Source organism: Saccopteryx bilineata, chromosome 5 (assembly GCF_036850765.1).
Source record: "Saccopteryx bilineata isolate mSacBil1 chromosome 5, mSacBil1_pri_phased_curated, whole genome shotgun sequence".
NCBI classification, from domain to species: domain Eukaryota; kingdom Metazoa; phylum Chordata; class Mammalia; order Chiroptera; family Emballonuridae; genus Saccopteryx; species Saccopteryx bilineata.
In genome coordinates, this window is record NC_089494.1 from 260,594,221 (window position 1) to 260,620,638 (window position 26,418).

Below are 26,418 nucleotides of genomic sequence, written 5' to 3' on the forward strand. Positions count from 1 at the left end.
CTCTCCCTCCCTTCCTTCCTTCCTCTCTTGCTCTGTTTTCCACATGTCCCCTCAATATCTTTTTTTTTTTGTATTTTTCTGAAGTTGGAAACGGGGAGGCAGTCAGACAGACTCCTGCATGCGCCCAACCAGGATCCACCCGGCACACCCACCAGGGGGCGATGCTCTGCCCATCTGGGGCGTTGCTCTGTTGCAACCAGAGCCATTCTAGCACCTGAGGCAGAGGCCACAGAGCCATCCTCAGCGCCCAGGCCAACTTTGCTCCAAAGAAGCCTTGGCTGCAGGAGGGGAAGAGAGAGACAGAGAGGAAGGAGAGGGGGAGGGGTGGAGAAGCAGATGGGCGCTTCTCCTGTGTGCCCTGGCCGGGAATCGAACCCAGGACTCCTGCATGCCAGGCCGACGCTCTACCACTGAGCCAACCGGCCAGGGCTCCCCCCCCCCATATCTTGTTTTAGGATTAGCCTTAGTTCTGTGCCAAAGTCAGCAGAGATTAAATTCTGAAAATTAAGAGTAAAGTCACAGCCAAGTGTTAATCAGACAGAGACTTCGGGGACCAGGGTGGGTGTGGCATTTCCTGTTCAGCGCTGTCAGCCAGCGGCTTTGGATCCGCTGGGCTTTGCTTGGGGCAGCGGTTCCAGGCACTGCAGAGCGGTGGCCTCCAGCCCGCACGCACTGGGCTTGGGCAAACAACGTCCTTCGCTGTCCGCTGCCCTGCTGCGCGGTGCTGGTCTCCGTCCCAGCCTCGTCTTTGCTCTTGTCCGTTTACCCAACACAGGCTGATAAGTGGGGGTCTGACTGCACGCTGTTGGGGACAGATCTGAGCTCCGAGACAGGTGCGGCGGCTTACCTGCTTTATTTCTAACACGACCAGCCACGGTGTCAGACACACGGTGCCCAGGAGGGCTTTATTATTGGGAGAGGCAGCAACAGGAGCAGCAGAGGTAGTTACTTAGTATTGAATGCCAGCCACAGCCTGGGCAGGTGCCAATCAGATCACCGGGAGCAGAGGCCTGCTCTCTGCAGCTGCTGGATCGTGGCAGGTGGGCACCCAGGGACCACCCAGGACGTGGGTATTTACCAGTGAGTACAACAGCAATTCACTTTTGAAGAGCTGGCCTTGCACTGCCCCAGCGGGCAGCTGCCCGCCCACCTGTGACGGGACGTCTCAGGGGTGGTGAGGTCGTTGTCAGCTCTGCGGCGGTTTCTGTAGGGTGGGCTGTGCAGCCTCAGACCTCGGCTGCATACCGCTCCCCCGGGCAGTGCATCCTTATTGACGTAGCAACCCTCGTTCTTTCCCTTGCTGGCCTGGGAACAGGAGACCAGAAGTGACCTCGACCCCGAAGGAAGCACAGCCCCCTGCCCACGGCCTCCTGGTGCTGGGCGCGTACCCGTCTGGAACCCATTTTCTGGGAAGAGCGCACAAACCTCTCCCCATCCTGGCCAGGGGCACACCTCACATCTTGGGATCAGTTCTACAGGCTCTTTACGTATTTTTTAATATTATTGTCTTGTCATTGATAGCCCCTCACTCTCCGTTTCCCCAGCTCAGCCTCCTTTGCCGTCCCCCTTCCCCATCTCCTCTTTCCAGAGGGAGTCCTGTAGGACTCTTCTCGTCCACAGCCTCCCTGGGGGCCTTCCGCATCCGCCTGTGATGCTGACTGCCCCGCCCTTCCTCTGCAGCCCGGATGCCTCTCCCTCCAGCACCCCTCTCCTTTCTGGCTGCCCGGGGGGTACTTGCGCTTGGCTGCCATACAAAGCTCTCAGGCTCACCTCCCAGACGAGACCCTTCATCCTCCGCTGTCACCACAGCTGTTGCTTTTGGGTGTCTCTAGCTCAATGAACGGCAGCTGCCGGTAATCAGACAGCGAGGCTCCCCCTGGCATCTCTCAAGGCTTGTTACCTAAGTTACCCCTCATCTAACAGGCGAGAAGGATAACCGTCTGCATTGGGTTGGTAAGGAAACAGAGCTCAGGTACCCACAAGGCCATGCCATGTGGCATAACTCCAGGGGTGACATTTACAGTGTCATCTGTACGAACGACACTGTCCGAAGTGACGTAGGGACAGCCATTGACATCAGCTAGGACGGACGCAGCCGCTGGAGGCGGGCCGGTGCTGGCCGTGGGTACCCTCATTCTGGCTTCCTTTGTCCCTGTCCCGTCCCACTGGACCCCAGCCTGAGTTCCCTGTTCCCCTCTCCTCCACCCCGCCCACCCATGCTGATTCCAAGGCACCTCTCGGGCCGGGACTCTGTGGACACAGAGATCACTCAGCGGTGGCCCCATTGTGAATAGGGTATTGGTCAGGGTTCTCCAGAGAGCAGAACCGAAAGAGTATATAGCTATATATTACCTGTAGTGATGTGTGCGGAAAGAGAGATAGAAAGAGAGAGAGAGAGAGAGATGTTAAGGAATTGGCTCGCACACTGTGAGGGCAGGCAAGCCCAAGCCCACACAACAAGCCAGCGGTCCAGGAATTCCATTAAAGAGCAGATGTTGCAGTTTTTGCCCAAGGTCTGGGAACACAGGCAGAAGTCTTACATCATCTTGGGACCAAGTTCCTCCCCCTGCAGGGCACCTCTGTGCTTGCACTGAGGGCCTCCCAGGGACTGTTTGGGGCCCACCCACATCATTATGGAGGGTTATCCAATTTACTTGAAGTCAACTGATTGTAAATGTTAATCATTTCTAAACAACTCCAGCAACACCTTGCCTGTTCTCCAGGTGTCCAGCCACAACCACGTGGTCTGGCCGAAGTGACACATCCCAGGAACCACCAGGAGGAGGTCACGGTCACTGAGAACACAGGAGAGCAGTCAGCGGGCCCAGCCTGGCTCCCGCAAGGCTAGTGGGACAGGCGAGGGGACGCAGCGGGGGAGGTGACTCGGATTTCCCAGGGGCTCAGGGCAGGGGAGACACATCCCAGGAACCACCAGGAGGAGGTCAAGGTCGCTGAGAACACAGGAGAGCAGTTAGCGGGCCCAGGCTGGCTCCCGCGGGGCTGGTGGGGCAGGCGAGGGGACGCAGCGGGGGAGGTGACTCGGATTTCCCGGGGGGCTCAGGGCAGGGGAGACACATCCCAGGAACCACCAGGAGGAGGTCACGGTCACTGAGAACACAGGAGAGCAGTCAGCGGGCCCAGTCTGGTTCCCGCGAGGCTAGTGGGACAGGCAAGGGGACGCAGCGGGGGAGGTAACTCGGATTTCCCGGGGGCTCAGGGCAGGGGAGACTGGCGGGTGCGGCTAGGGAAGGAGGAAGGCGCTCCAGGCCAGTGGGGCAGCCAGGAAACGCCACAGAGTCCTGACAACGGAGGTCCAGTGAGGTCCAGTGAGCCGGGCGTCCCTGGGCGAGCACCGGTGTGAGACAGGCGGGGTTTCCCCGTGCACGGCCTCGGTCCCTCACGCTCAGGCGTTGGTGACAGCTGCTCACCATCCGCGTTCTCGTTGGGCCGGCTCTGATGACTCTGGACCTCAGACCAGAGCCAAGTGACCTTGGGCTTCAGGCTAGTGACCATGGGTCATGTCTATGATCTCATGCTCAAGCTGGTGACCTCGCACTCAAGCTGGTGAGACTGCGCTCAAGCCAGGGGCCTCGGGGCTTTGAACCTGGGTTCTCAGTGTCCCAGGCCATCACTCTATCCACTAGGTCACTGCCTGGTCTGGTTGAACAAATATTTACAGAAACTGAATGCTTCCAAAATTTTATTTTTCAAGACTCTGGTTCCTCGAAACCATAAAGGTTTAATTCCTTTAAAAGAAAAAAAAATTTTTTAAGAAATTTTAAAAACTTGTTTTTCTAGTTGTAGTAGTGGGTTTCTTTTTTTTCCTTTTTTTTTTTTTTTTTTTTTGAGTGTGTGCATGTGCAGAAAAGGAAAACTATAGAAAAACAAATAAGAGAATAATGGGCTTAAAATATATATATCATAGCCGAGGGGTAACAGCCGCATCTGGGCAGTCGATTTCCTATGCACATAAATCCGTGAGCTGTCCTCTGCTCAGGTCTGCAGCCAGGATCCCCCTGTGCTCACGCCCTGTGCTGGGACAGGCCACTCGCTGTCTCTGTGCCCAGGGCCCATCGCACCCTCTTCCTGAGCTGTCTGTCCCAGGACGTGTCTGTCCTCCAGGAGGGCAGGCAGGTCCGTCTTGCTCACAATTGCATCCCCATCACCCAGATCACTAGTGGCTTAATAAATATTTGTTTAACCTGACCAGGCAGTGACACAGTGGATAGAGTGATGGCCTGGGACACTGAGAACCCAGGTTCAAAGCCCTGAGGTCCCTGGCTTGAGCGCAGTCTCACCAGCTTGAAGGCGAGGTCACCAGCTTGAGCATGAGATCATACACATGACCCATGGTCACTGGCCTGAAGCCCAAGGTCACTGGCTTGTGCCCAAGATGCTGGCTGGAGCCCAATGTCGCTGGCTTGAGCCCAAGGTCACTGGCTTGAGCCCAAGGTCACTGGCTTGAGCAAGGGGTCACTGACTTGGCTGGAGGCCCTGGGTCCAAGCACATATGAGAAAGCAAGCGCTGAACAACTAAGGTGCCACAGCAAAGAACTGATGCTTCTCATCTCTCTCCCTTTCTGTCTGTCTGTCCCTGTCTGTCCCTGTCTGTTCCTTTCTCTCTCTCTCACTTGCTAAAAAATAAAAATATTTGTTGAAGAAAATATTCAATGCGTAAATATTTTGTTTTAAATTTAATTGTAAATGAAAAAAACACATGAACCTAGTTTAAGTACATATATATTAAGAGTGACTATTAGAAGCACATGTATTTTTAACACTGACTAATGTATATATATACTTTTATATGTCTTCCTCTTACTGTCCAGTAAGAATAACTGAGCATTTCCCGTGATATTAGATGTCCTTTAATGTAAAGCTTTCGGTGCTCCGGGCAGTTTAGGTGCTGTGTACCTGCGGCTGTGTCATCATTTATTGAACCTTTCCTCTTAGGGGTCTGCTTCCTATTGTGAAGACCGGTTTATTTTCCTAACATGAAAAATGCTTCAGTGTGACTATTTCTGGCTTAAATCTTGGTGCACATTTTTTGGGGTTGTTTTTTTTTTTTTTTTTTTTTTACCGTTTTAGGATAAATTTTTATAAACGGAGTAATGGGGCCAAAGGGCCTACAAAGTCTTATGGCTCCAGAAACATGTCCTCAAACTCCAGACAAGCGGCCCAGTTTTGTTGACTTCTGTCCTGCCAGTAACAACAGAGGTTATGATTTCAGTAACTGTCTCTGGTTTGACAGGGGGGGTTGGCACTTCCTTTTACTGTTCACATTGTGGGGGCAGAAAGCCTAGTGTTTACGAGATGTGCCCAACCACGAGAGTGAGCGTCTGAACGGGAATGTTCCGGGAGGGGCCTGTATTTAAAAGCAGTGCAGTTAGCATGGGAAACACAGACACAGTCAACCCAACCATCTCACAAACGGAGAAACGGAGGCCTGAGAGGAGCAGGGGGTGCCCCGGTCTCCAGGGGAGCAGAGGTCCCTCATCCTGGTGTCCTCGCCAGGACCCCTCCCTGGTCAGGGCCACCTCCCCCGAGTCACCTCTCTCTGACAGCAAGAGTCTGATGGCTCCTTCCTTTCCCCCTTTTCTCAGGAACAAAGACACCGGGCCCCAACTCTGAAGAGTAAACCATGAAGCTCAGCGAAAAGGACCCAGCAGACAACAAAGAAAGAGATTTGGAGAAAAAGAAATTGGTCAGTCCTGGTTTCCTCACCTCTTTTTTTTTTTTTTTTTTACCAGTGTTCTGGTGACCCTGGGCTGTCCCTTCTGCCCCTCCCACCTCCCTGGGGACATGCAGGTTAAGGTGAGGTCAGGACCAGGAGAGCGAAGGCTGGAAGCAGGGCTTTGTGGCAAGGAGCCAGGTGAATTGTCAAAGACCTGTGTGCAATGAGGCACAGGCCACTGGTGGCTTGTCCGTCGGTTGATAATAATACTATCAGCCAGTGGCCTTCTGGATGTGTGTAGGGGTCAGGTAGCTCCACTCCAGTGGTCATTTCTCTAGAGGGGACATTGATGTTGAAAATGATAATGTCATCTTCCTTAAGGATACACTGAAACCCATCCCTCACCCCGGTCCAAGGACCAGTTCACCTGCCCCCTCCTCCAGGAAGTCCTCGGCCCTTAGAAAGCCTCTTACCCTCCTCTGGACGCCTTGAGCCCTCTTTTTAAACCAGATGCAAAGAACCAATAACCAGTCAGCACCTCTCTGTGCTGGACCTTTACACAGGGCTCTCATTCGAGTCTCTTAGCCATACCACAGTGAAGGCATCCCCTCCCGGGTTTGACAGGCGAGAAACCGAGGCTCAGAGGGGACTAAATCCACTTGTCCGAGGCTGTATAGCTAGTTCAAAACTTGACCTGTGTGTGCCTGCTCTCCTGGGATGGTGTGGAAGCAGCCAGGACTCAGAAAAGAATAGGTCCATATTTGTGATAAACCGTTACTTAGCGGGACAAAGATCAACACAAGCACGTTTGCCAAATTGCCAGGAAGTGTGAGCTCGGCAGGCCGAGCACCAGTATCCCCATCTCGCAGTGAAAGGGAGGTGCTGGGAGGCCAAGCCACCTGTCTCCTGTCGTCCAGAGACACGGGAGAGTCGCATTAAATAGACTTTCCCTCCAAGTGGACCCCGTGTGCTGTCCTTGGAGCTCATGTTGGGTTGAGTCCGGGCTCCACTGTGCAGGCACTGGGTGCAAGGTGACTGTGTCTCCCTTCCAGTGCCCCGCCCACACTCTAGGCCCCAACCAAACCTGACGTTTGCTCCCCTTTGTCCCTGGGGCTTTGGCTCAGTGCCCTCCCACCCCACGGCCGCCTTCTTTTGTTTTTGGTGGCCGAGACAGAGAAAGTCAGAGAGAGGGACAGATAGGGACAGACAGACCGGAAGGGAGAGAGATAAGAAACATCAATTCTTCGTTGCGGCTCCTTAGTTGTTTATTGATTGATTTCTCATATGTACCTTGAACGGGGGGCTACAGCAGACCGAGTGACCCCTTACTTGAGCCAGTGACCTTGGGCTCAAGCTGGTGAGCCTTGCTCAAACCAGATGAGCGCGCACTCAAGTCAGCGACCTCGGGGTCTCTAACCTGGGTCCTCCACATCCCAGTCTGACGCTCTACCCACTGCGCCAACGCCTGGTCAGGCCCCCACATCCTCCTTGGCCTGTGTACAACCCAGGCTTTGTCATCCAGGAGCCACCTCTCCCAGGAAGTCTTCCATGCTCTAATCCCAGGTTGGCTCAGTGCGTCTTCCGTGTTTCCCCTGGCAATCCTGAGCCGTTGCATGTCATATAGTAACCCAGAGAGTCTGTGTCAGTGTCCTGCTCTGGACCACAGCCCTGCCTGGGGCGGTGGGTGGAGGGTGGGGGTGGGGGGTAGGGGATGGAGGGTGAAGGGTGGCTGGCTGCCCATCAGCTCCAGAAAGAGCCGGTTCCTCCTGAGTCTCCCTGTGGGACTAATAAGCAGAACGGTCATGTACTGAGTGTTTCATGTGCTCAGTGAATAACTGGTCTGACTGCTGAGGGCTGGGTTGTCATTCTGCTTTCCTGCCAAGCAGCAATTTCCCTACTCTTGTGCATCGAGGGGCTGGACATTCCCACACGTGTGTGTGACACGACACGCTCCCAGCATGCCTGCAGAGCTCCACGGCTTATTTCAATGTATGTTTTCCATTGAACCAGTTTTCTGGCTTCTCTCTTTTTTTGTGGACTTGGGGCCACCCTGGCCTCCTAGGGGCTCTGTGTTCCGCAGACACACCTGCTCTCTGCCTCTGGGAGCCAACGGCCAAGGCCAGCTGTCCTAGGCACGATTAAAGGTGCTTCTCGGACAAGGCGAATTCATTCTCACACATCCTCTCTCGCGAGTGGGGTCTGATCCACCGTAATGCTTCGCCTGCACCCGTCGGGGGCGGCACGTGAGAGGCGCATTTCCTCAGCCAGTGCAGAGTGAGCGGGACCGGGGCACCCCCCAGTGGCAGATCCTTGTTCTGCCCATTTGTCCCAGAGCTGCAGGGCGGCCCGTGGCCATCTCCAGCACGGGCTCCTGGTTTCTATTTCAGCCTCAGAATAACTCTGCAGGGCACTCAGGGTGGGGCCAGCCTCCCGTTTGGCACTTGTAAACCCGGTAGCATAGAGAAGCTAAGCCACTTGCCTAAGGACACCCAGTAAAAAATAAAAGTGGTCACTGTATTTCATCCATGCTCAGTAAAAGCATCAAAAGAGGAATACAGGGTGGAGTCAGGGTTGGGACTCCACCAGGCTGCTGCCTAAGCCAGTGACCTTTTCCTCTGCCCAACCCTCAGGGAGAGGCGCCCTGTGTTTATGCTGGCCTCTCCCCTCCCTGCACGATTACCTTGTCAAGAAGGAAATAAAAAGTTCCTAAAGGAAGCATCCAGACCCAGGGGTGATTCTCGAGAAGACGGGTGTCCCCTCTTGCCCCAGTTGCTGTTATAACCTGAGTAAGGGGGGAGGGGGCACATTATCCATTTCCTGTTCAGACAAAAGGAAATTGCCACACTTCCGGTGTGGCACCCGCCCCCTCCCGTGGACTCTGCCTCTTCACCCAGCGATGCCCTGGCAGAGCCCCTGCCGGGCGGTGTGGCAGGAAACGGAGCATGGACTCCCGGGAGTTCAGCGCAGCTCCCCTCACGGGGGGCCCCACCCACCCGGGGCCCCCCAAGGGTGCCCAGGCGGGGAGCGGGAAGCCAGGTGGGAGGAGAAATCAGGTAAACAGAGAAACCGGCTTCTGTACCTACCACAGAGGGCTGAGTCCCAGGGTGAGTGTGGCTGTCACAGAGGCCACAGGGCTTTGCATCTTGGTCCCTGTGACTTTGGCCAAGGGGCCCCAACTCTCCGGCTGCAGTTTCCTGGGGTCGACAGCACCTTCTGGCAGTGCGGCTGGGCCCATGTCATGAGACCATGCTGTCTGGTGTCCCTTTTTCTCTTTCCTATCTCCACAGAGGGTACCTACCTTCTGCCCCTGGGGCTGGTGGTGAGAGGTGGTGGGCACAGAGGGGGCAGGCAGGGGCCAGGGGCTCCGGGAGGTGGCCCCCACCTGTCTTTCCTTCTCCACCCACTGACGTGTGCAGACGAGCGAGAGTGATGGTACTGGGAGGAAGGGCGGGCCAGGGAGAGAAGATGCCTAGCACAGCAGGTACGGGTCAGGAGGGACTCGTGATCTGAGACCCAGAGGATGACGTTTATTTATTTATTTTTTTTTTAATTTTTATTTTATATATTCATTTTAGAGAGGAGAGAGAGAGGGAGAGAGAGACAGAGACGGGGGGAGGAGCTGGAAACATCAACTCCCGTATGTGCCTTGACCAGGCAAGCCCAGGGTTTCGAACTGGCGACCTTAGCATTTCCAGGTCGACGCTTTATCCACTGCGCCACCACAGGTCAGGCAAGGATGAAGTTTAGAGACAGCATGTGATGGAGAATGGCGTTTTCCTTCCAAAGTGAGGTTCTGTTCCGTCAACGAATCCCCTCGAGTTCAAGCTCCTCTTACTGCAGAAAAGCACAGTTGTCCCTAGGTATCCATGGGGGATTTGTTTCAGGACTCCCGCGGACACCAAAATCCAAGTCCCTGATATGAAATGGCATAGCATTTGCATATGACCTACGCATCCTCCGGTATACTTCAAATCATCTCTAGTTCAGGATAGTGCTCGATACGCTGTAAATAGTTGTTATACTGTATTGTTTATGGAATAATAATGAGAAGAAAGTCTGTACTTGTTCAGTACAGACATAACCATGGTGCAAGTGACGATGAAGCAACAGTGTAACTTTGGGGGGGGGGTATATTTTCAATCTGAAGTTACTTGAATCCACAGACGTGGAACTGGTAGATACAGAGAGCTGTCTGTATTCCACCCCCATGGCCCATAGATCCTTCATCTCGCCCTCCATTCCGTCACCAGTGTCTCATCTTCAGCAGCTCAGTGCCCGGGAGCAGAGAGCAAGAAGCAAGACTCCCCCTCCTGCCCCCCCTTAAAAAGTAAGACCCCTGCCCATTGTCCAGCCTCTGCTGCTGACATGCACGGGCACCTGACACAGGACAGAGGAGGATCTCACCTGCTTTAACTCCCTTCTTCGGCATAATATTTTAGGAGGCGGGTTTAACATCACCCCCACTTTAAAGATGAGGACACTGCATCACTGAGAGATGTAATGGTCTAAGGTTACACAGTCACCAGGGGCAGAGCTGGGGTCAGACGGAGCAGAACCCAGAGAGGAATGTAAAACAAGGAGGTGTCGCTTTCAGGGAGGGGGCCTGGGCAACAGATCTCAGGTGGTCCCTAGAAGGGGGCTGCAGGTTGATGCAGCCACACAGGCCAGGTCAGGGGAGATCTGGGCACACCCCTCGGGCAAGAGCCCTTCTGTCTGACCAGGTCGAAGGGCGTAGGGAGAGAAAACAGAGAGAGTAAACAGCCTTTCTGAGCACTCACCACACGCACGCCACACTCTACACGTACTCACCCCTCAACAGCTTGAACCCTCCGCCACCTGTGCAGCCGGGGCTGGGTTTAGACCCCATTTTACAGCTGGGCAAGCTGAGCCCCAGGAAGGTCAGGAAACTGCTCAGGCCCCACAGCTGAGTGGCGGGGCCGTCTGGCATGGAGCCCAGGCTGGAAGAGGCTACCAAGGTGGGCAGAGCAGGGATTCGGCTATCTGGTGCCACTGCCCCTTCCAGAGAGCAGTTGACCAACCCAGCTCCCTGAACTATGGACCTCGTCTGTCTCTTGTTTACTGCTGTATCCCTGGAGCTTTGACTCAAAACACACACACACACACCACACCACACACTGAATGATGGCTGAGAATGTGCCTTCCAGGAACACCTGGGTCCCTTCCATCTGGTGAGTGGCCCACGTTCCCCTGGGCAGCCCCTGGGGCTGGCAGCCCCTCCTGTTTCCAGCTCTTGCCAGCTGGCCAGACTTCAGCGAGGGGCCCAGGTGTTTCTGCTCCATGGTGCTGTCCCGGCTGTGGCCGTCCTTGGCCGGAACCACGGGGGAGGAGTACATGGAGGCAGTGCCTGGGTGTTGGGGCCAAGTCCCAGAACTCTCTTGTCCGCAGGTCCTTGTCCCAAGGTGCTCATGCTGGCCCGTGAGATTGACCCCTCAGCCTGGAACAGGGCGTGCGTGGGTGCGTGTGCCCCTGGGCAGCTGGCAGGGGCCCCCAGGCCCGAGGTGAAGAGGCAGGAGGGGAGAGGCAGTGTGGCTGGCAGTGGGTCACTCCTGAGGGGCTGGAACCGGACCATCTGGGACACTCTGTGTCTCTGTGTCCTCACCTATAAAATCAGGAGAAAACAGTACTGATCTGTGGATTCCATGACATGATACCCAGAAACTGCTTGGAACAACGCCTGGCCCCCTAGCTCTTAATGAAGGCCAGCGGCTCTTGCCGGCATCCTAGTCTGGCTTTGCTTTGTGCTCCTCGGTGGGTTTGAAAATGCCCAAATTCGGCTCACATAGCAGCAGCGTGTAGCCGAGCACCAGGTCTGACGTGCTGTCTTCTCCTTTCCCAGGACTGGTCCTGCTCACTCATCGCGGCCTCCCTCGTGGGCGCTTTCGGCTCCTCCTTCCTCTACGGGTACAACCTCTCCGTGGTGAACGCCCCCACTCCGGTGAGTGCCTTGTGGCCCCGGGATGCGCCCAGCAGGGGGCGCTGCGGAAACGCGGAAAAACTCAGGAGTGTTAGCGCCTGGCACTGCCTGGTACCGGATTCCGTAAACCTTTGCAGGCAGGCTCGGTGCTAGATCCTAGCTGGACCCCAGGGTCCGGGGTTGGTGGGGGAGGGCAGAGAGAAGGACACAGGCTTCTGTCTTTTGAAGGGTAGATGGAAAAGACAAAAACAGACGCTGGTGACATTGCTCAGTTCCTTGAGGCTGGAGTGTGGGCCTCCCAGAATAGTGGAGGAGGAGGAGGAGGAGGAGGGGGACTTCGGAGGTGCTAGGGGTAGATTCTGCAGGTCTTACTCCCGGGCAAGCTGCGTGGAGTCTGAGGAGCCACCCGGGTGGGGGTGGGGGGCTTAGACACAAACAATTACCTGATCTGTTCTATTTGTTTTCATGTCTTTTCATCTGAGCTAGAGGGTCACTTGAGAATATGTTGGTTAAGAGCCATCATTGGCTTTTGCTTTCTCTGGAACTGGATCACGGGGTGCAATTCCTCCAGACCCCCTAACAGCGTCCTGCTGGCTTGCCCCTGAAGGTTTGGGTCTCACACCTACCTGGCCTGTTGGGTTTTGGTGCTGCCCTCTCCTGGGGGTGCTGGCCCACCCTTGGGGTAAGGTGGCTGGGGGTGCAAGGTAAAATTTCCTGGAGCAGGTCCCGAGGGTGGGGCAAAGGCACAGAGATATGAAACGTTTGCCCAGATGCTGCAGATGCACAGGCAGGCTGTCGTTGGGGCGCAGGCTGGGTCTCGGAGAGCCTGGGTAGACAGGAGCCAGGCTGTGGGCATCCTTTATTGTGTTTTTATTCTTTATTGTTAATGTCGTGTACGTCGAGAACTGGATTCTGATGCTAACAACGGTTTGAACACCAGGGAGGGGTTGAAATGGATTCCCCTCATGCTTGCAGCTGCCAAGGGCACTGATTTTGTCACTGTGATATCATCCTGAGACGGGGATCTGATGTGTCCACATTTGTCTTTAAAAAATAATAATAAAGCCTGGGGAATTTGCATTCCTGATTCATCCCGAAAGTTCAGCGGAGACCCCAGGAGAGAGGAAAGACCCTTTGCACGCACGATCCAGGGAGCAGACGTGTAAAACTCACACCTGGGATAGAACGACATGGGTGGAAACTAGTGGTTTAAGCAACGACTGTGGGAACACAAGCAGGGGGCATTTCTGTCATTGTTTCCATTTTTTTTTACATGAATAACTTATTTTCTTGAGCAGTTTTAGGTTCACATGAAGTGTCCCCCAGGAGAGACTCACTCAGGGTGTTTATCAGGGGCTTGGCAGGCACCCAGTCCCCAGCTCACAGCGGGGAAAGCGGGGGATCCACACACGCCACGCTGTTTGCACGGGTCAGGCCCCGTGAACCCCTCGGGTCAGTTGTGGGAGTCGTGGAACCTTCCTGAAATCCACATTCCCTGAAGCCAGCCCAGGGCCAGCCTTGCACCTGGGGGTACAGAGGAGGGCGGCCTCAGGCCAGATGTGCAGATGTCTCTGCACAGGAGGCCTTAGCTCTGCCACTCTGGTGACATCAGGTGGCACTGCTGGGCACAGGGTTGTGTGATCCTTATTTCAAAGAGCACGGTTTGGTGGTGGACACTGGCGTAAGGACGCCGTTCTCGCTGCGCTGGCGCAGTCAGTGGTGCAGCCTGTCTTTACGAATCCCTCAGGCCCTGTGCCGTGTTACATAGAGGCGCGTGTACTCCGGCCTGTCCATAAACGTGTTCTATGTATGTGCGTTTTTACAGCGGCACTCCTGAGAAGAATTTTAGATGGGTTCGTGTCGGGCTCTGTAGAATCAACAAGGAACGTGAACACCGTAAAACAGATTACACCGTCTTTGACCCAACACCCCCCCCCCCCCGTTGTCTGGCAACCTCCTGTCATCACTTGGAGGTGGGGTGAGCCCGTCTGCCTGGTGGCAGACTGCACAGTTCCATGTGTTGCCAGATGCCTGGTCTGGGAAATAAATACTTCCAGAACCCTTATTTTGCAGACAGACAACCTGATATCTGTCCCGCCACCAGCCACCCCAGCCTCTCATTCTCAGTGTGAGCTTCCTATGCACCCAGCACTGTGCTCTCCACTCATTTCCACATTCACTCCTCGTGGGAACTCCTTACGGAGAGGTAGGGTGCCACAGATGAGGAACCTGGGGCACAGAGAGGCCAAGTAACTAACGCAAGGTCTACCAGCAGTGACAGACGTGGCAGAGGTGAGGGCTGAATAACGTGGGTTCCCAGGACCCTTCCCCACTGAGGACGCTTCCCTGAGAGGCAGAGCGATGTGCTAACGGCACGAATGGACTCGGGGCGGTGGGTACAAACACGCCTTGAACCCGAGACTCGACCCTTGGCTCAGTCTCTGGTCCTTTAACCGTGTAGCCTCTTAGTCGTTCCTTTGCAGTTTGAGCGCTAGTCAGCACCAACCATGATGTGAATATTCCTTGATGAATTCAGTTTAAAAAAAAAGTTCTCTTAGCCTCATCACCTCTTCCGCGTTGGGAGAACCTCCGCCGGACTGGGCTGGCCCCGCAGCCTCCGGTCTGCACCGCCTCGTGCAGCCGCCACACGCTCCGGTGGTGCTCTGCCGCACGCATATCAGAACCTTCTTTCCGCGTGCGCATCCTCCAGCCGCTCTCCGCACCCCCCGGGATTAAGCACGGACTCCTTGGGCTGGCAGTCCAGGCCAGTTCTGATCAGCCCCTGCCTGGTTCTCCAGCCTTTCTCCAACCCCGCAGAATCACTGGTGGCTCCTCCGCGGCAGCCCATGGCTTCTGGCTCTGTGCCTTTGGGAAGCCTCACTACTGTCGTCCTGCCGAGCCCACCCCAGCCCAGCCCTTCCCTGTGCACCTGACCCGGGTCACGTGCCTGGGACTCCACAGCCTCTCCGGGCTTCCTGCGACCACCGCCCCCTTCACCCTGCGCTATAACCGCGCGGTTCCTCTGCTGCTGTCTCTGCGCGATCTCACGCTCCCGAACGGCGGGAGCTGCGGAACTCGTCTCTGGAAGACAGGATGGGAGCCCGCACCCCGGCGGGACAGAAGCAGGTATGCAGAGCCAGACAGCAAGACCCAGCACGGGCCTCTTGGCAGCACAGTCTGGGAAAGTAAAACACAGGATCCGTGAATGAGGTGGCCCGGAGGAGGCCCACAGATCAGATCAGCGAGGACTGTGGCCTTCAGCTGTACAGCAGGTCTTCGATGGAGGTCCCTTGTTCACCGCCCTTCTGTTGTGACATCGATGGAATGCAGCGGGCACTTGACTCCTGGTTTCATCAGTGCGGGCATGGTAAAATTGCTTTAGTTATACATCCTTTTGCTTTTAGTCACGGAAACTATTGATGATGCTAGGTGAGGAATTGCATAATAAATAAAATGTACGAGCTACCTATTTTTATTCTTAGTGACCGACCCACAGCAGAAGTTTCACTTTAAAACGCAAACACTCATTTGAGAACCTGTTCGGAGCTGTGCAGTCCGAGTCAGTGCCCACACGTAGGAGGTCCACAAACCTCCAATTCTCAGGGAACGTTTGTGCAAAGAGTTAGCTGAACACCTCCATCTCCCGGCCTCTGCGGTCACATGGCCTCCGGGCTGCCTTTCGCCGGGGCCTTTGCTAGATTCTCCTTTGGCGAAGACAGACGTTTCATTCTCAACGTCATCACTCCGAAACCGGCTTCCGGGGACCATTGGAGAGAGGTGTTTACGGGGCCACGGGCCTGGCTGCCTGTCTTCCAGCCCACCCCACTCTCTGCAGGGCCCCCCACAGCAGTGCCTCGCAGTGAGTGATAGGAGGCCGGCCCCTCTCCCACCGGGCCCCCTGAGCACCCAGAAAGACGGAGAGAAAACTTCCTTCCAACAGCATCCTCTTGGGTCCTGCACGTTCACCCCAGGGAACTGGTCATGGCTGCGAGTGTGTTAATAAGAGGCTGCAGGGTGGGGATCAGCAGGCAGCTGCACGTGCTTGACTCAATGAAGGACTGAGATGGGGGCCAAGGTCACGTCCAGGAATGACCTTCTATGCACGGGAGTCTCCTGTTCATTGGGCAGCCCGTGAAGGGGTGCCCCTGAAGTCCCGGGTACTCATCCCAGCGTCTCTGAAGGCTCTCGACCCTGTAACTACTTGCTGTCACCCTCGAGCCCTCCTGCACCCCTGCCTTCCTGTGGCCTTCAGCTTGGAAATTATCACAGTTTCTCCTGCTCTACCCTGCTCTCCTTGGGGTTATTGCCTTGCCATTGCTCTTGTCCAGCCCATAAGAAGGCTTACCTGACACTTGCTGTTACATCAGTAAGCGCGCCGTCGTACTTATCTGCTTACCTTCCACGCGTCAGTGCGAAATGAGGAGCCCACCAGTGGGTTGCTGCGTTCGGCCTGAAGTCAGGCAGACCCCACACAAATCCTCCTCTGCCCCAGGTCAGCTGTGTGACCGTGGGTGCCAGAAGGCTTGCTCCCCTCCTCTGTGAATGAGGGTTTCTACCACTAGGGTGGTTGTGAGGATCAGATGAGATACTTTATATGGTTTGGCAGAGTTTCAGTAATTGTAAGTGGCAACCACAATTTTGTCTGATTGAAGCCAAAAATGAAGTGTTGGAAGAACAATGAGCAGCTCGCAGGATCGGTGGTGGGGCTGACCAGCCAGGCTCGGGAGTGCTGCAGCCTAGGGTAACACCCCAAAGCCCGGCCGGGGCGGGTCCTGGGGGTTCCCCTTAGCCACCCCTGCCAGGACTCTCAGCTCCCGCAGGGGCTCCTGCTGGCCCCAAAGCCAGTCTTGTAGAAGAGCTCCCCTGCTGCCAGACAATTCCCGGGCCCATTTCTTAACTTCAGGTGCATCATGCAAAGTCCAGGACTCTGATTGGCTGAGCCTTTGTCACATGTCCACTCCCTAGCTGCAAGGAATGCTGGGACGGCAAGTATCAGGCATGGTGAACCTCCATAGTGATGAGGGGCCTCTGTTTCCCACAGGGCTCATAAGGCAGGAAGGTCTCCCCAGTGGGAACGGGGCTTGTGACCTAGGTAGCCAAACATGACAGGTGCCACTGGAGCATGTGGAAAGCAAGGGTCGATGTTAATGTCCAGCTGCTGACGGAGAGCACAGTCCCTACTCCCAGAGGCCGCACGGAGCACCTTGGTGAGGGGGAGACAGTTGGCTGTTTGGTGGCCTCCGTGAGAGGGGACAGTTATGTGCATGCAATGCTGCCATGGACATTTGGGTCGATGCATCTTAGGGAAGGTGGGAAAGGTTTTTGGAGGAACTTCCTAGAAATAGATTTTATGGGTTATAGATTAAGGGCATCTGCAGTTTTACTAGATGATGCCAAGCTGTTTACAATCTGAAGTCCCACTGTGAGTGCAGGAGATGACACGCTGTTGGACCACTGCTTGCTGCCAGACTCGCTCATTTTCAGGCTCCTGGAGGTGGCATGAGCTCTACCCAAGAACGAGGCAGCCCTGCTTCGAGCCCTTGTTTGACCCTCACGACAACCCTGAGACAGCAGGGATCAGTCCCGTTTTGCAGAGGAGTAAACCAAGACCCAGCTGGTTTAAATTATTAGCAAATCATGACACTGGGATTCATGGCCGGGTCTTTGCAGCCTGAACCTATGATTTTTCCATGATGGCGTATGCTGGCTGCAGAGAGATCTGGGGACCCACACTGGGTAGCAGTGGGTGGTTGAGCATTGCGGGGATGAAACCCTCTTGGGGCGTGTAGTGCAGTGACCTCAGTCTGTGATTCACATCAGAGTCACCCGGTCCCCATCCCAAACCCACAGCATCAGAACTGATAGTGATGAGGATCTAATGGGCGTGAAACGGAATCTCATTGCAGCTTTAATTTGCATTTCCCTGTTGACTAATGATGTTGAGCATCGCGTCATTAGTTTACTGGTCATTTGAATTTTCTCTGGAGTCTGCTCGGGTCTTTTGCTCACTTTAACTTGGGTCATTTGTCTTCTTACTGACTTGTTAGAGCTCTTTATGAGTTGTGGACGCAAGTCCTGTGTCATGTGTGTGTTGCAAATATGTTATCTCAGCCTGCGGCTGGTCTTTTCATTTTCTTCGAGGTGTCCTTTGAAGAACAGAACACTTTAATTTTGATGGAATGCAAATGAGCACTTCTCTTATGGTTGGTGTTTTTGTGTCTTGTATCTTTGCCTTCTCCGAGGCTGAGATTTTCTCTCATGTTAGGTCTGTGCTTTGTTTTTTTAAGGTTTTATTTACTGACTTTACAGAGAGGAGTGGGAGGGGAGGGGGAACAAGAAGTATCAACTCATAGTTGCTTCACTCTAGCTGTTCACTGATTGCTTATCATATGTGCCTTGACCAGGCAAGCCCAGGGTTTCAAACCGGTGACCTCAGCATTCCAGGTCAGTGTCCTCTCTGTCCACTGCGCCACCACCGGCTAGGCGGGTCTGTGTGTTTTTAACATGTTTGCCAGAGGATTTTGCTAGGCACTGAAATCAGGGAAGCCCAGGTATCAGGGTCACTGTACGTTTGTGGTCAGATCTGAGTTCCACTCCAGGTTTGACACTTACTAAACAAGTCACTTTGTCTTTCAGAGCCTCGATTTCTCCGTCTGCAAAATGAGGTAGAAAATAGGGTCCATCCACAGACTTCGTTCAAAGGGGCCAATGAAACAAAGCTCAGAGAGAATGCAGCCAAGCCATAGCACGGAGAAAGGACCCTGTAACAGCTGTGGTGTTGACACAGCAGCGGCTTCCAGCAGCAGGAGTAACATAGTCTCTTGTTTGTTCTCAGTACATCAAGGCCTTTTACAACGAGACCTGGGAAAGAAGATACGGACACCCAATCGACCCGGACACCCTGACTCTGCTCTGGTCGGTGACGGTCTCCATATTCGCCATCGGTGGACTCGTGGGGACATTAATGGTGAAGCTGATCGGACAGTTTCTTGGAAGGTCAGTGGGGGCTATAATGTTCATAATATGTCTGTGTTACAGGATCCCAGCAGACAGCAAAACGCCACTTAGTTCACCCGGAGAGATTTTAATGTTGGGGGGGGGGGGGCAAGAGCTGGAAATAGGGCAGCGGAGACTAAGGAGAAGTGAAGCCAGGGACCGTGGGCTGTGGAGCAGGAGCGGAGATTGTGGAGCGTCTGGGCTAAGTCTGAGCTCTACTGTCCAAAGCGGGTGGGAGTCGGAAAGAAACACCCTGGCTTCTCTCCTCCAACCCCCACCCCCCAGTCGGTTGCAGGTGCTTCCCATTGGTCAAATGCAGGTGGAAGCCGGAAAAGCCCGGACGGAGCCTTATGACCTAGGTCTAGCGGACCAGGTCCCAGGGCACAGAGCAGGGCTGGAGGGAGGACATAGGTCCGTCGGCAGGAGCCAGCAATGGGAAACAGCACCGTGTCTTCCAGGTGTGTGCCGTCTAAGCACGCATAGCACTGCTTTTTAAAACATCAGGTGCTTCGACTCCGTTATAGGACTGGGCGATCATTTAACCAGTTTCCTTGAGATAGACACGTGGGTTATTTCAAACCGTTCGCCTCCGAAGACGGCCGCAGTGCGTGTGAAAAACTTCACGTAGAAATTCCTCATCCGGGCGCTCTCTGGTCAGACCCCCTCGATCTCGGGAGCCTCATTCCTCACTATTTATTTATCATCATAGATGGTCCTCTCCGATCCGACTGATTTAACAGTGAATTCTCCCAAGGGCTCTCTTTGTCTCCTTGCTTATAACTCCCTGGGAGGTACCGAGGTGTCCGCGGGGAAAGTAGGGGCTCGGGAGCATCTGTGTCTGAACTTGAATCGTGAGTCTTCCGCTTACCAGCTAGCTGTGTGCCCCTGGCCAGGCCAAGTCATGTCATGGATCTGAGCTTCAGTTTCTTCATCTGCGGAAGGGATGCCACTGTCCCTCCCCTGCGGCGATGGTTAAGAGCCAGAGAAAGTGAGGAGGGAGGGCGGCCCATCGGCAGTAGCTCGGGAAACAGAAGCTGTTATTGTGTACCCTTGTTCTCATCATCACCTTGGCCACCATCCATAGGCGTTATTCCAACACCTCCCCATATCGACTGACCTGAATTGGAGAGGAGATTTATCAAACCCCAGGAAATCGCCCCAGACCTTGGGGGTCTACCCACCGGTTAGGATGGTTGCCACCCATCCCTTTCCACGTGACTTCCCCTCCCCACCACGGAGCACGTTAGAACGATGCTGTTTGAGAGCAGGCACCGAATTCCTCCTTGCGGTGCCCGTAAGATGGGTGGTGCCCCAGTGACTTTATCCTTGTCCCCAAGTCCACTTCCAGGGCAGTGAGTCCTGGTAACTCAGTTCTGGGGAAGCATGATGGACTAAAGCTGCTATTTTCTGAGGTTCCCCAGAGTCCCCGGCACTCAGACGCTCTGTTTAGTTCTCTCTGCTCCATGGGGTCTGTAGATGGGGACTAGGCGTTCAGAGAGCTCACATGGTGCCTGAGCTCCGGTTGGAGCCAACACATGACAGCCACAGAGTCATGGTCTTTCTCCTGTGCCAAGTAGATCTTTTTTTTTTTTTTTCCAAAGTTAGAAGCGGGGAGGCAGTGAGACAGACTCCCGCATGTGCCCGACCAGGTTCCACCCGGCATGCCCACCAGGGGGCGATGCTCTGCCCATCTGGGGTGTTGCTCAATTGCAGCCAGAGCCATTCTAGCGCCTGAGGCAGAGGCCATGGAGCCATCCTCAGCGCCCGGGCCAACTCTGCTCCAGTGGAGCCTTGGCTGCGGGAGGGAAAGAAGGAGACAGAGAGAAAGGAGAGGGGGAAGAGTGGAGAAGCAGATGAGTGCTTCTCCTGTGTGCCCTGGCTGGGAATCAAACCCGGGACTTCCACACGCTGGACTGACACTCTACTGCTGAGCCAACTGGCCAGGCCCCAAGTAGATCTTAATTAGGAGGCTACTGGCAAGGGTACTGAACAAACCAGGACTGTCTGACAACAGAGAAGTGGCTGGCTGGCCCCAGACTGGCACCACTGGCCGGGGTCCCTGAGACACTGTTGCTGAGCCCCTGACCCAAGCTGGACTCTGATCTCAATCTCAGTTCAGTGGAGTGTCCCAGTTCGATGAAGTCATCTCCAGCCCCAGGCTCTGTGGCCTGTGGCATATCCCTGCCTGGTCGTTGACCATGGGCAATTTTACCCTGAGGCTGCCCCATGAGAAAGCTCTGAACCCAAGCAGATGGCAGAGGGCAAGGGACCCTGGAATCGGGCTCAAGATGCTGTGGCCCAGCACGTCCTGAGTCCCCAGCTTGCCAGGCGCATGACCCGGGACTTGGCCACCTTCCCTGTCAGCCAGCACCCTCCCCATGTGCACAAGGAAGACGATGACAGTGGCCTCAGCAGCATGTCAGCGACAGAAGCAAAAGGAAAGCAGAAGAGGAGACACATTGGAGAGACACTAAATTTCTAGGCCATAGTCCTCGGTCCCTCGGATGCAGAGATTAGATCAGAGGCGGTGTTGTCCTGCCCCAGGCAGCCGCCGAGTCCTGCGTCGTTCACAGGAGAGTAGAAGGTGAATCAGGGTGACGCCTGGGCTGCAGTGGTAACTGGTGGGAGGAGAGGCCGGAGAAATGGAGGACGGTTGCCATGTGTTTACCTCCTGCTACGTGCCGTGCTTGACCTATGGCGCTCCCTACAGCTCTGTGCAGTATTCTTGTCTCTGTTCTACACGGGACGAATCCAAGGCCCGAGAGGCCCAACACGGTGTCCCAGGTCCCAAACTGTACAGTTGACCTGAAAATCCAGACCTGGGTCTCTGTTTGAACGCAAGCCCACGCTCTTGCTATCACATGGTGCCGATTGCAGCGCTTCTCGAGGCCTCATTGTTGGTCCCTCCCGGGGGGCGGGGGGGGGGGAGGTCCATCGGGAAGGAATAGGAGGCTGAGCTCAATGTGCAAGGCTGAGGTGGGGCCAATGGAAGGAAGGGCCTGGGAAAGAAGTTACCTGGAGCTGGGCATCCTGGGAGTCAGGTGGGCGTGGTCACAGGCCGGTCCACTGGGGGCTGGTCCTGGCTAGAGCATGTTAAACTTGTCCGTCATTCGGGAAAGGGATGAGGACAGGGGAGCACAGGGGGCCAAGGACTGTCCCTGGATATGAGCCACCCTTTCCCTGGTCTCAGAATGCAGGTTTCTTGTCTCCTAGACTCTCTGGCTTGGAGAGTTCTGGCCACAGAGAATTGTTTTTGAGCCCCAGTCCATCGTTGTGGCCATGTGTCCCCTGCTTGCATGGCTCTAGTGACAGAAGTCCCCTGCTTCCCTCATGAGACAGGATGATGACCGTGTTGGTTCACAGACGCTGGCCACAGGCTCGGCTTCGAGTCTGATACTCACAGCTCGTGGGCTGAGGTTGAGTGCCTCAGAGTCTCCAGGCCTCACTGAGTGCACGGCCAGATGAAGACTGAGTAATGGCCGTGTCAGAGGATTGTCCCGCGGATGTAGAGTGCCCATCTCAGTGATCGGTGCCGAGTCAGCGCCCAACCTGAGCTCCCTGCCATCCTACCACGTCCATTATCAGCTCTTCCAGGGAGCGTCTTTCCATCGCTGGGCAGAGCCAATGCGAACATTCTTTAAATGGCACTGAAACGGGCCTCCTTTGACATCATTGGGTCCAGTTCTTCCCTTGGGAGCAGAGCAGAAAAAACAGGTAGATGCCAGGAAACTCACATGGGCTTTGAGGTCAGATCCTGGGTCCGCCTCTCGGGCAGGCCACCTACCCGTGCTCATCCACTCAGCAAACACTTCTCAGCGCCTACTGGGAGCCAGGCACTGACCCTGGCACTTGGGCGCCAGAGACCAAGGCCTGTGGCCTGGGGCTGGTGCCGCAGTGGGGGAGGCAGGCCCCGAACAATCGTTATGACAATCGTTCTGGCTCCGGGAAGTGTACGAATGGGCAGGGGAGGCAGTTACTCTTTAAATCTGTGAAGCTCAGATAAGCGGACCCACCTGAGGGAGCCTATATGAGGGATAAGTGAGGTCATATTTACACAATGCTCCGTGCCATTCAGAAGGCTGTTTGAATGCCTGTGACAAGTACCCAGAGCAAACTGGCTTACAGCCCAAATTCAAGTGGCTCCCATAACTGAAACCCAGCAGCTCACATGCTACCATAAGGAAACCTGCGCCTCTGTCTCCAGGCTCTGCCTCGTTCGGTGTTGGCTGCGCACACAGGCGGCCTTGGCCCTTGTCAGGGGAAGCTGGCCCTGTGGGCTCGGGCTGACGTGGATCCTGCTAGCCCTCCCGGTCAAACTGAGGGTTCTAGTGAAAGTCCCAGGCCGGAACCTCACTGACCTGCGTGAGGGTGCATGCCATGCCCCTGGGGCTTCTCAACCAGGGGTGGGTTTGCCCCAGCAGGGGACATTTGACAATGTTCAGATGCATTTCTGGTTGTCACAACTAAGGGATGCTCCTGGTCTCCAGTGGGTACGGGCCAGGGAAGCTGATCAACACCCTACACTGCACAGGGACCACGGAGAACTTCCAGCTCCAAACGTTAACAGTGCCAAGGTTGACTTCCGGGCAAATACCATTCTAATGTACTTGAAAATTACTGCCTAGAGTGCCCATTCCTGGAGCCGCCACTAGGTGGAGACATGATCACCACCAGCCCCCACACTGAGAGTGAGGGCAGAACACTTTCTGGAGGGGATTCCAGGGACTCCCCACCAGAGGAAGAAGGACGGATATTAAACAAACACCAGCAGCCAAGCACCCTGTATATCACGCCAGGCAAATAGCAGGTTCTCTCAAAAATATCATTTTCCCCCTCCTCTTTCTCTACCTCAGTCTTGTAAAATGCATCTCTATTCTATAGTCGTAGGGAAGAGCGTTAGCTCCCCAGCGTGACACAGGGCAGGCATGCATCGGTCAGCCCGCGCGGCCGTAACGAGGTCTCCAGGCGGGGTCCTCCACTGCTTGGAGGGCTGGGAAGATGGTAAGGACCAGCCAACAAGATCAGGGCAGACCCACCTCCGAGTGACATCTGGAACGCAAGAGAAAGAAGGAAGGGGTGACCAACTGTGTCCGACACTGCTGAGAAACGGAGATGAGGCCAGGTGGATCGAGCAACAGGCAGGCTGCTGGTTGCCAGGACAACAGCCATCTCCTGGGCACAGTGGGGGAGACCACCGCGGGAGTGGGTGGAAGAGAGAAGGAGAGATGGAGACATGGGAACCACACACGAGGCTCATTTCGAGGCGTTCTGTGCAGGGGAGCGGAGACAACAGCGTGGTGGATGGAGGAAGAGGGAGGACCGGGGGCATGTTGTATGGGTTTTCTTTTTTTTTTTTCTTTTTTTTTCTTTTTTTTTTTTTTTATTTATTCATTTTAGAGAGGAGAGAGAAAGGGAGAGAGAGAGAGAGACAGAGAGAGAAGGTGGGGAGGAGCTGGAAGCATCAACTCCCATATGTGCCTTGACTAGGCAAGCCCAGGGTTTCGAACCGGCGACCTCAGCATTTCCAGGTCGATGCTTTTCCACTGTGCCACCACAGGTCAGGCTGGGTTTTCTTTTAAGAAAGGGGCTACAACAGCACGTTCATGAGATGTTCCAGCAGAGAAAGAAAAACTCGTAGTCAGGAGCCAGAGGTGAAACTCGCTGGAGGTGACAGGGGGTGGGCCACGAGCAGGTAATTGGAAGGATGGGAGTGGGGAATCCGTCCACAGAAACAAGGAAAGGCCGAGTGTGTGGGCGCAGACGCAGGTAGGGCTGTGCAGGTGGGAGGGACACGTGGGGTCTCTCCGGGTTGCGTCAGCTCTCTCAGTGGGGTGGAAAGAGGCTGTCAGCTGAGAAAGAGGACCAGGGAAGCTGTAGAGACACACATGAATAGTCCTCTCAGAGAGCAGAAGACTGAACAAGCCAGGAGACTTTAGAACGTTTGCCTGGGGCTCTAACGCCCCCTGGAGATTGATGGTCACAGACTTCAGGTGAGACCAGCCAGCATCGCTGTGTGTTTTCTCCAGCCCAGCTGTGCTTCGTGGTGCGTGTGAGGTCAGCCCACACCCAGCGCGGGTGGGGGTTCTGCCAAGAACATGTGATGGAGGTGGGTGGGTCCATGGGTCAGGAGTTGAGCATGTGTGGACGTTTAGAATAATGGACCTTGTGATTCTAGCTGGGGATGCAGGCGTGGATGGACCAAGGAGAGCGACAAATGGTGGCAACAAGGAACCATCTTGTCCTGTCGGCTTGGGGCTTGGTCAGGCTAAAGAACTGTTGGAAGGTGGGTGGTGGGAGCTCGTATCTCCAGAGGTTTCACATTTCAGTAGGGCTTCATGAAAGTCCTTTCTAAGTCACACTGAAATAGTATCTCTCTGTGCCTTCCATCCTGTGATTTCAGTGGATCAAGTTAGAGCGTGACATCGTGGAAGGCAGCGCTCACACTTTCTCCAAGCCTTCTCTCGTCCAGGCTAACTGTCCCCTGTCCCTCTGGCCATTTCTCAAGGGACATGGTCTCCACCCTCCTCATCACCCTCTCACTCTTCCTTTTATGTGGCCCCTTATGCTGGTCTTCTGGGAAGATTCTTCACTACTGTAGAAGCTTAAAACAATGAGTCAGGTGTCCACACTAGTGCAATGGGGGACACGGTCCCCCAATTTCTGGTGCAATGTTTGTCCCCAGGAAAAAAACGGCAGCACAAGGATTAAAGTTCTTGTCTCGGAAGTCCCAAGAGTCAGCTTTGGGAACTATTTTCAAATAAGGTTTCCATTCTCCCTGGGACACTGCCAGGCTCCGGGTTAATTCAGAGGAGGAATGTATTAATATGATGAACTTGCCTCAAGGGTGTGCAGCCCTGTTTCAAGTCAGACTTGAATGTGCTTTTAGCGTGCCCGCAGAGCACAAAACACACCATCGAATCTAATGCAGGAGCTCAGGCCGAAACCCTTGGGGCGTCTTTGGCTCCACTTCCTCCCCACCTCCATCCAGTCCATCTGTAAACCCCATCAACTCCGCCTTCAAACCACGCCAGGGTCTGAGCACTTCCCACCCGCTCCGCTGCGGTCAGCTGGGTCCACGTCACTCTCAGGCTTACCCGATCCCTTGCAGTAGCTTTCCTAGCGGTCTCTGTTTCCACACCCACCCCTACAGTCCGTGGTCAACAAAGAAGGCCGAGTGGTCTTGTTCAGACGTAAGCCAGGCCACACCATTCCTCTCCTCAGAACGCCCAGTGGCTGTCCATCTCACTCGGGGGGGAAACTCAAGTTGTAATGGGCTTCCTTGGGAGCAAAAGCCACAGAGGAATGGAGGGGAAAAGACATATTCAGATGTGCTTGTGGGAGGATGAGTGGACAGAGAAGGAACGAGTTCTTTACTGAGCAAGGGGGTAGCCAGTGCCCAAGGGACACCTTACATCAGCCCCATCCAGATGCAGGCAGTGAATGTAGCGGTGGGGGAATGAGGGGGCCCTCACCTCCTCCTCTGTGGATTGAAGAGTTCACCAACACCGACAGCTATAGGCGTTAAGGATGAAACGACACGACGGAAGGCAACTTATGTAAAGCCGCGCTCTGTCTAGCAGTCTGCCAAAGGTCTCTCACTGAGTCTGCACCATGGATTGAGAGTCTCTAGGTGCGGACCCGAGAATCTCTATTGCTAGGAGCTCTATTGGTGAATCTGTTGAGCAACCGGCTTGAGACTTGCCCAGGAATGCTAGCCTCATTTATTATGATCGCCATGCCTATCGTCCTGGTATCAAATGTCCAGTTCACCTGTCGTTGATCAGTGGACAACGTCTATGGGGGGTGGGGGGCT

General features: G+C 54.8%; 1 protein-coding gene across 4 annotated transcripts in view; it reads left to right on the plus strand.

Annotated features, from left to right (window-relative positions):
- The window catches only part of SLC2A9 (solute carrier family 2 member 9), a 108,194-nt gene that overhangs the window by 26,471 nt on the left and 55,305 nt on the right, over positions 1–26,418 (plus strand). The window contains exons 4-6 of one of the 4 annotated variants that reach the window (XM_066278731.1): positions 5,604–5,704; positions 11,532–11,630; positions 18,445–18,605. In XM_066278731.1, coding sequence (XP_066134828.1) covers positions 5,642–5,704; positions 11,532–11,630; positions 18,445–18,605 — 323 coding nt within the window. In that variant the 5' untranslated portion in view covers positions 5,604–5,641. Of the gene's footprint in view, positions 1–5,603; positions 5,705–8,548; positions 8,779–11,531; positions 11,631–18,444; positions 18,606–26,418 lie in introns of those variants that run through there. The other 3 variants (XM_066278732.1, XM_066278728.1, XM_066278729.1) reach the window with 3 other exon arrangements.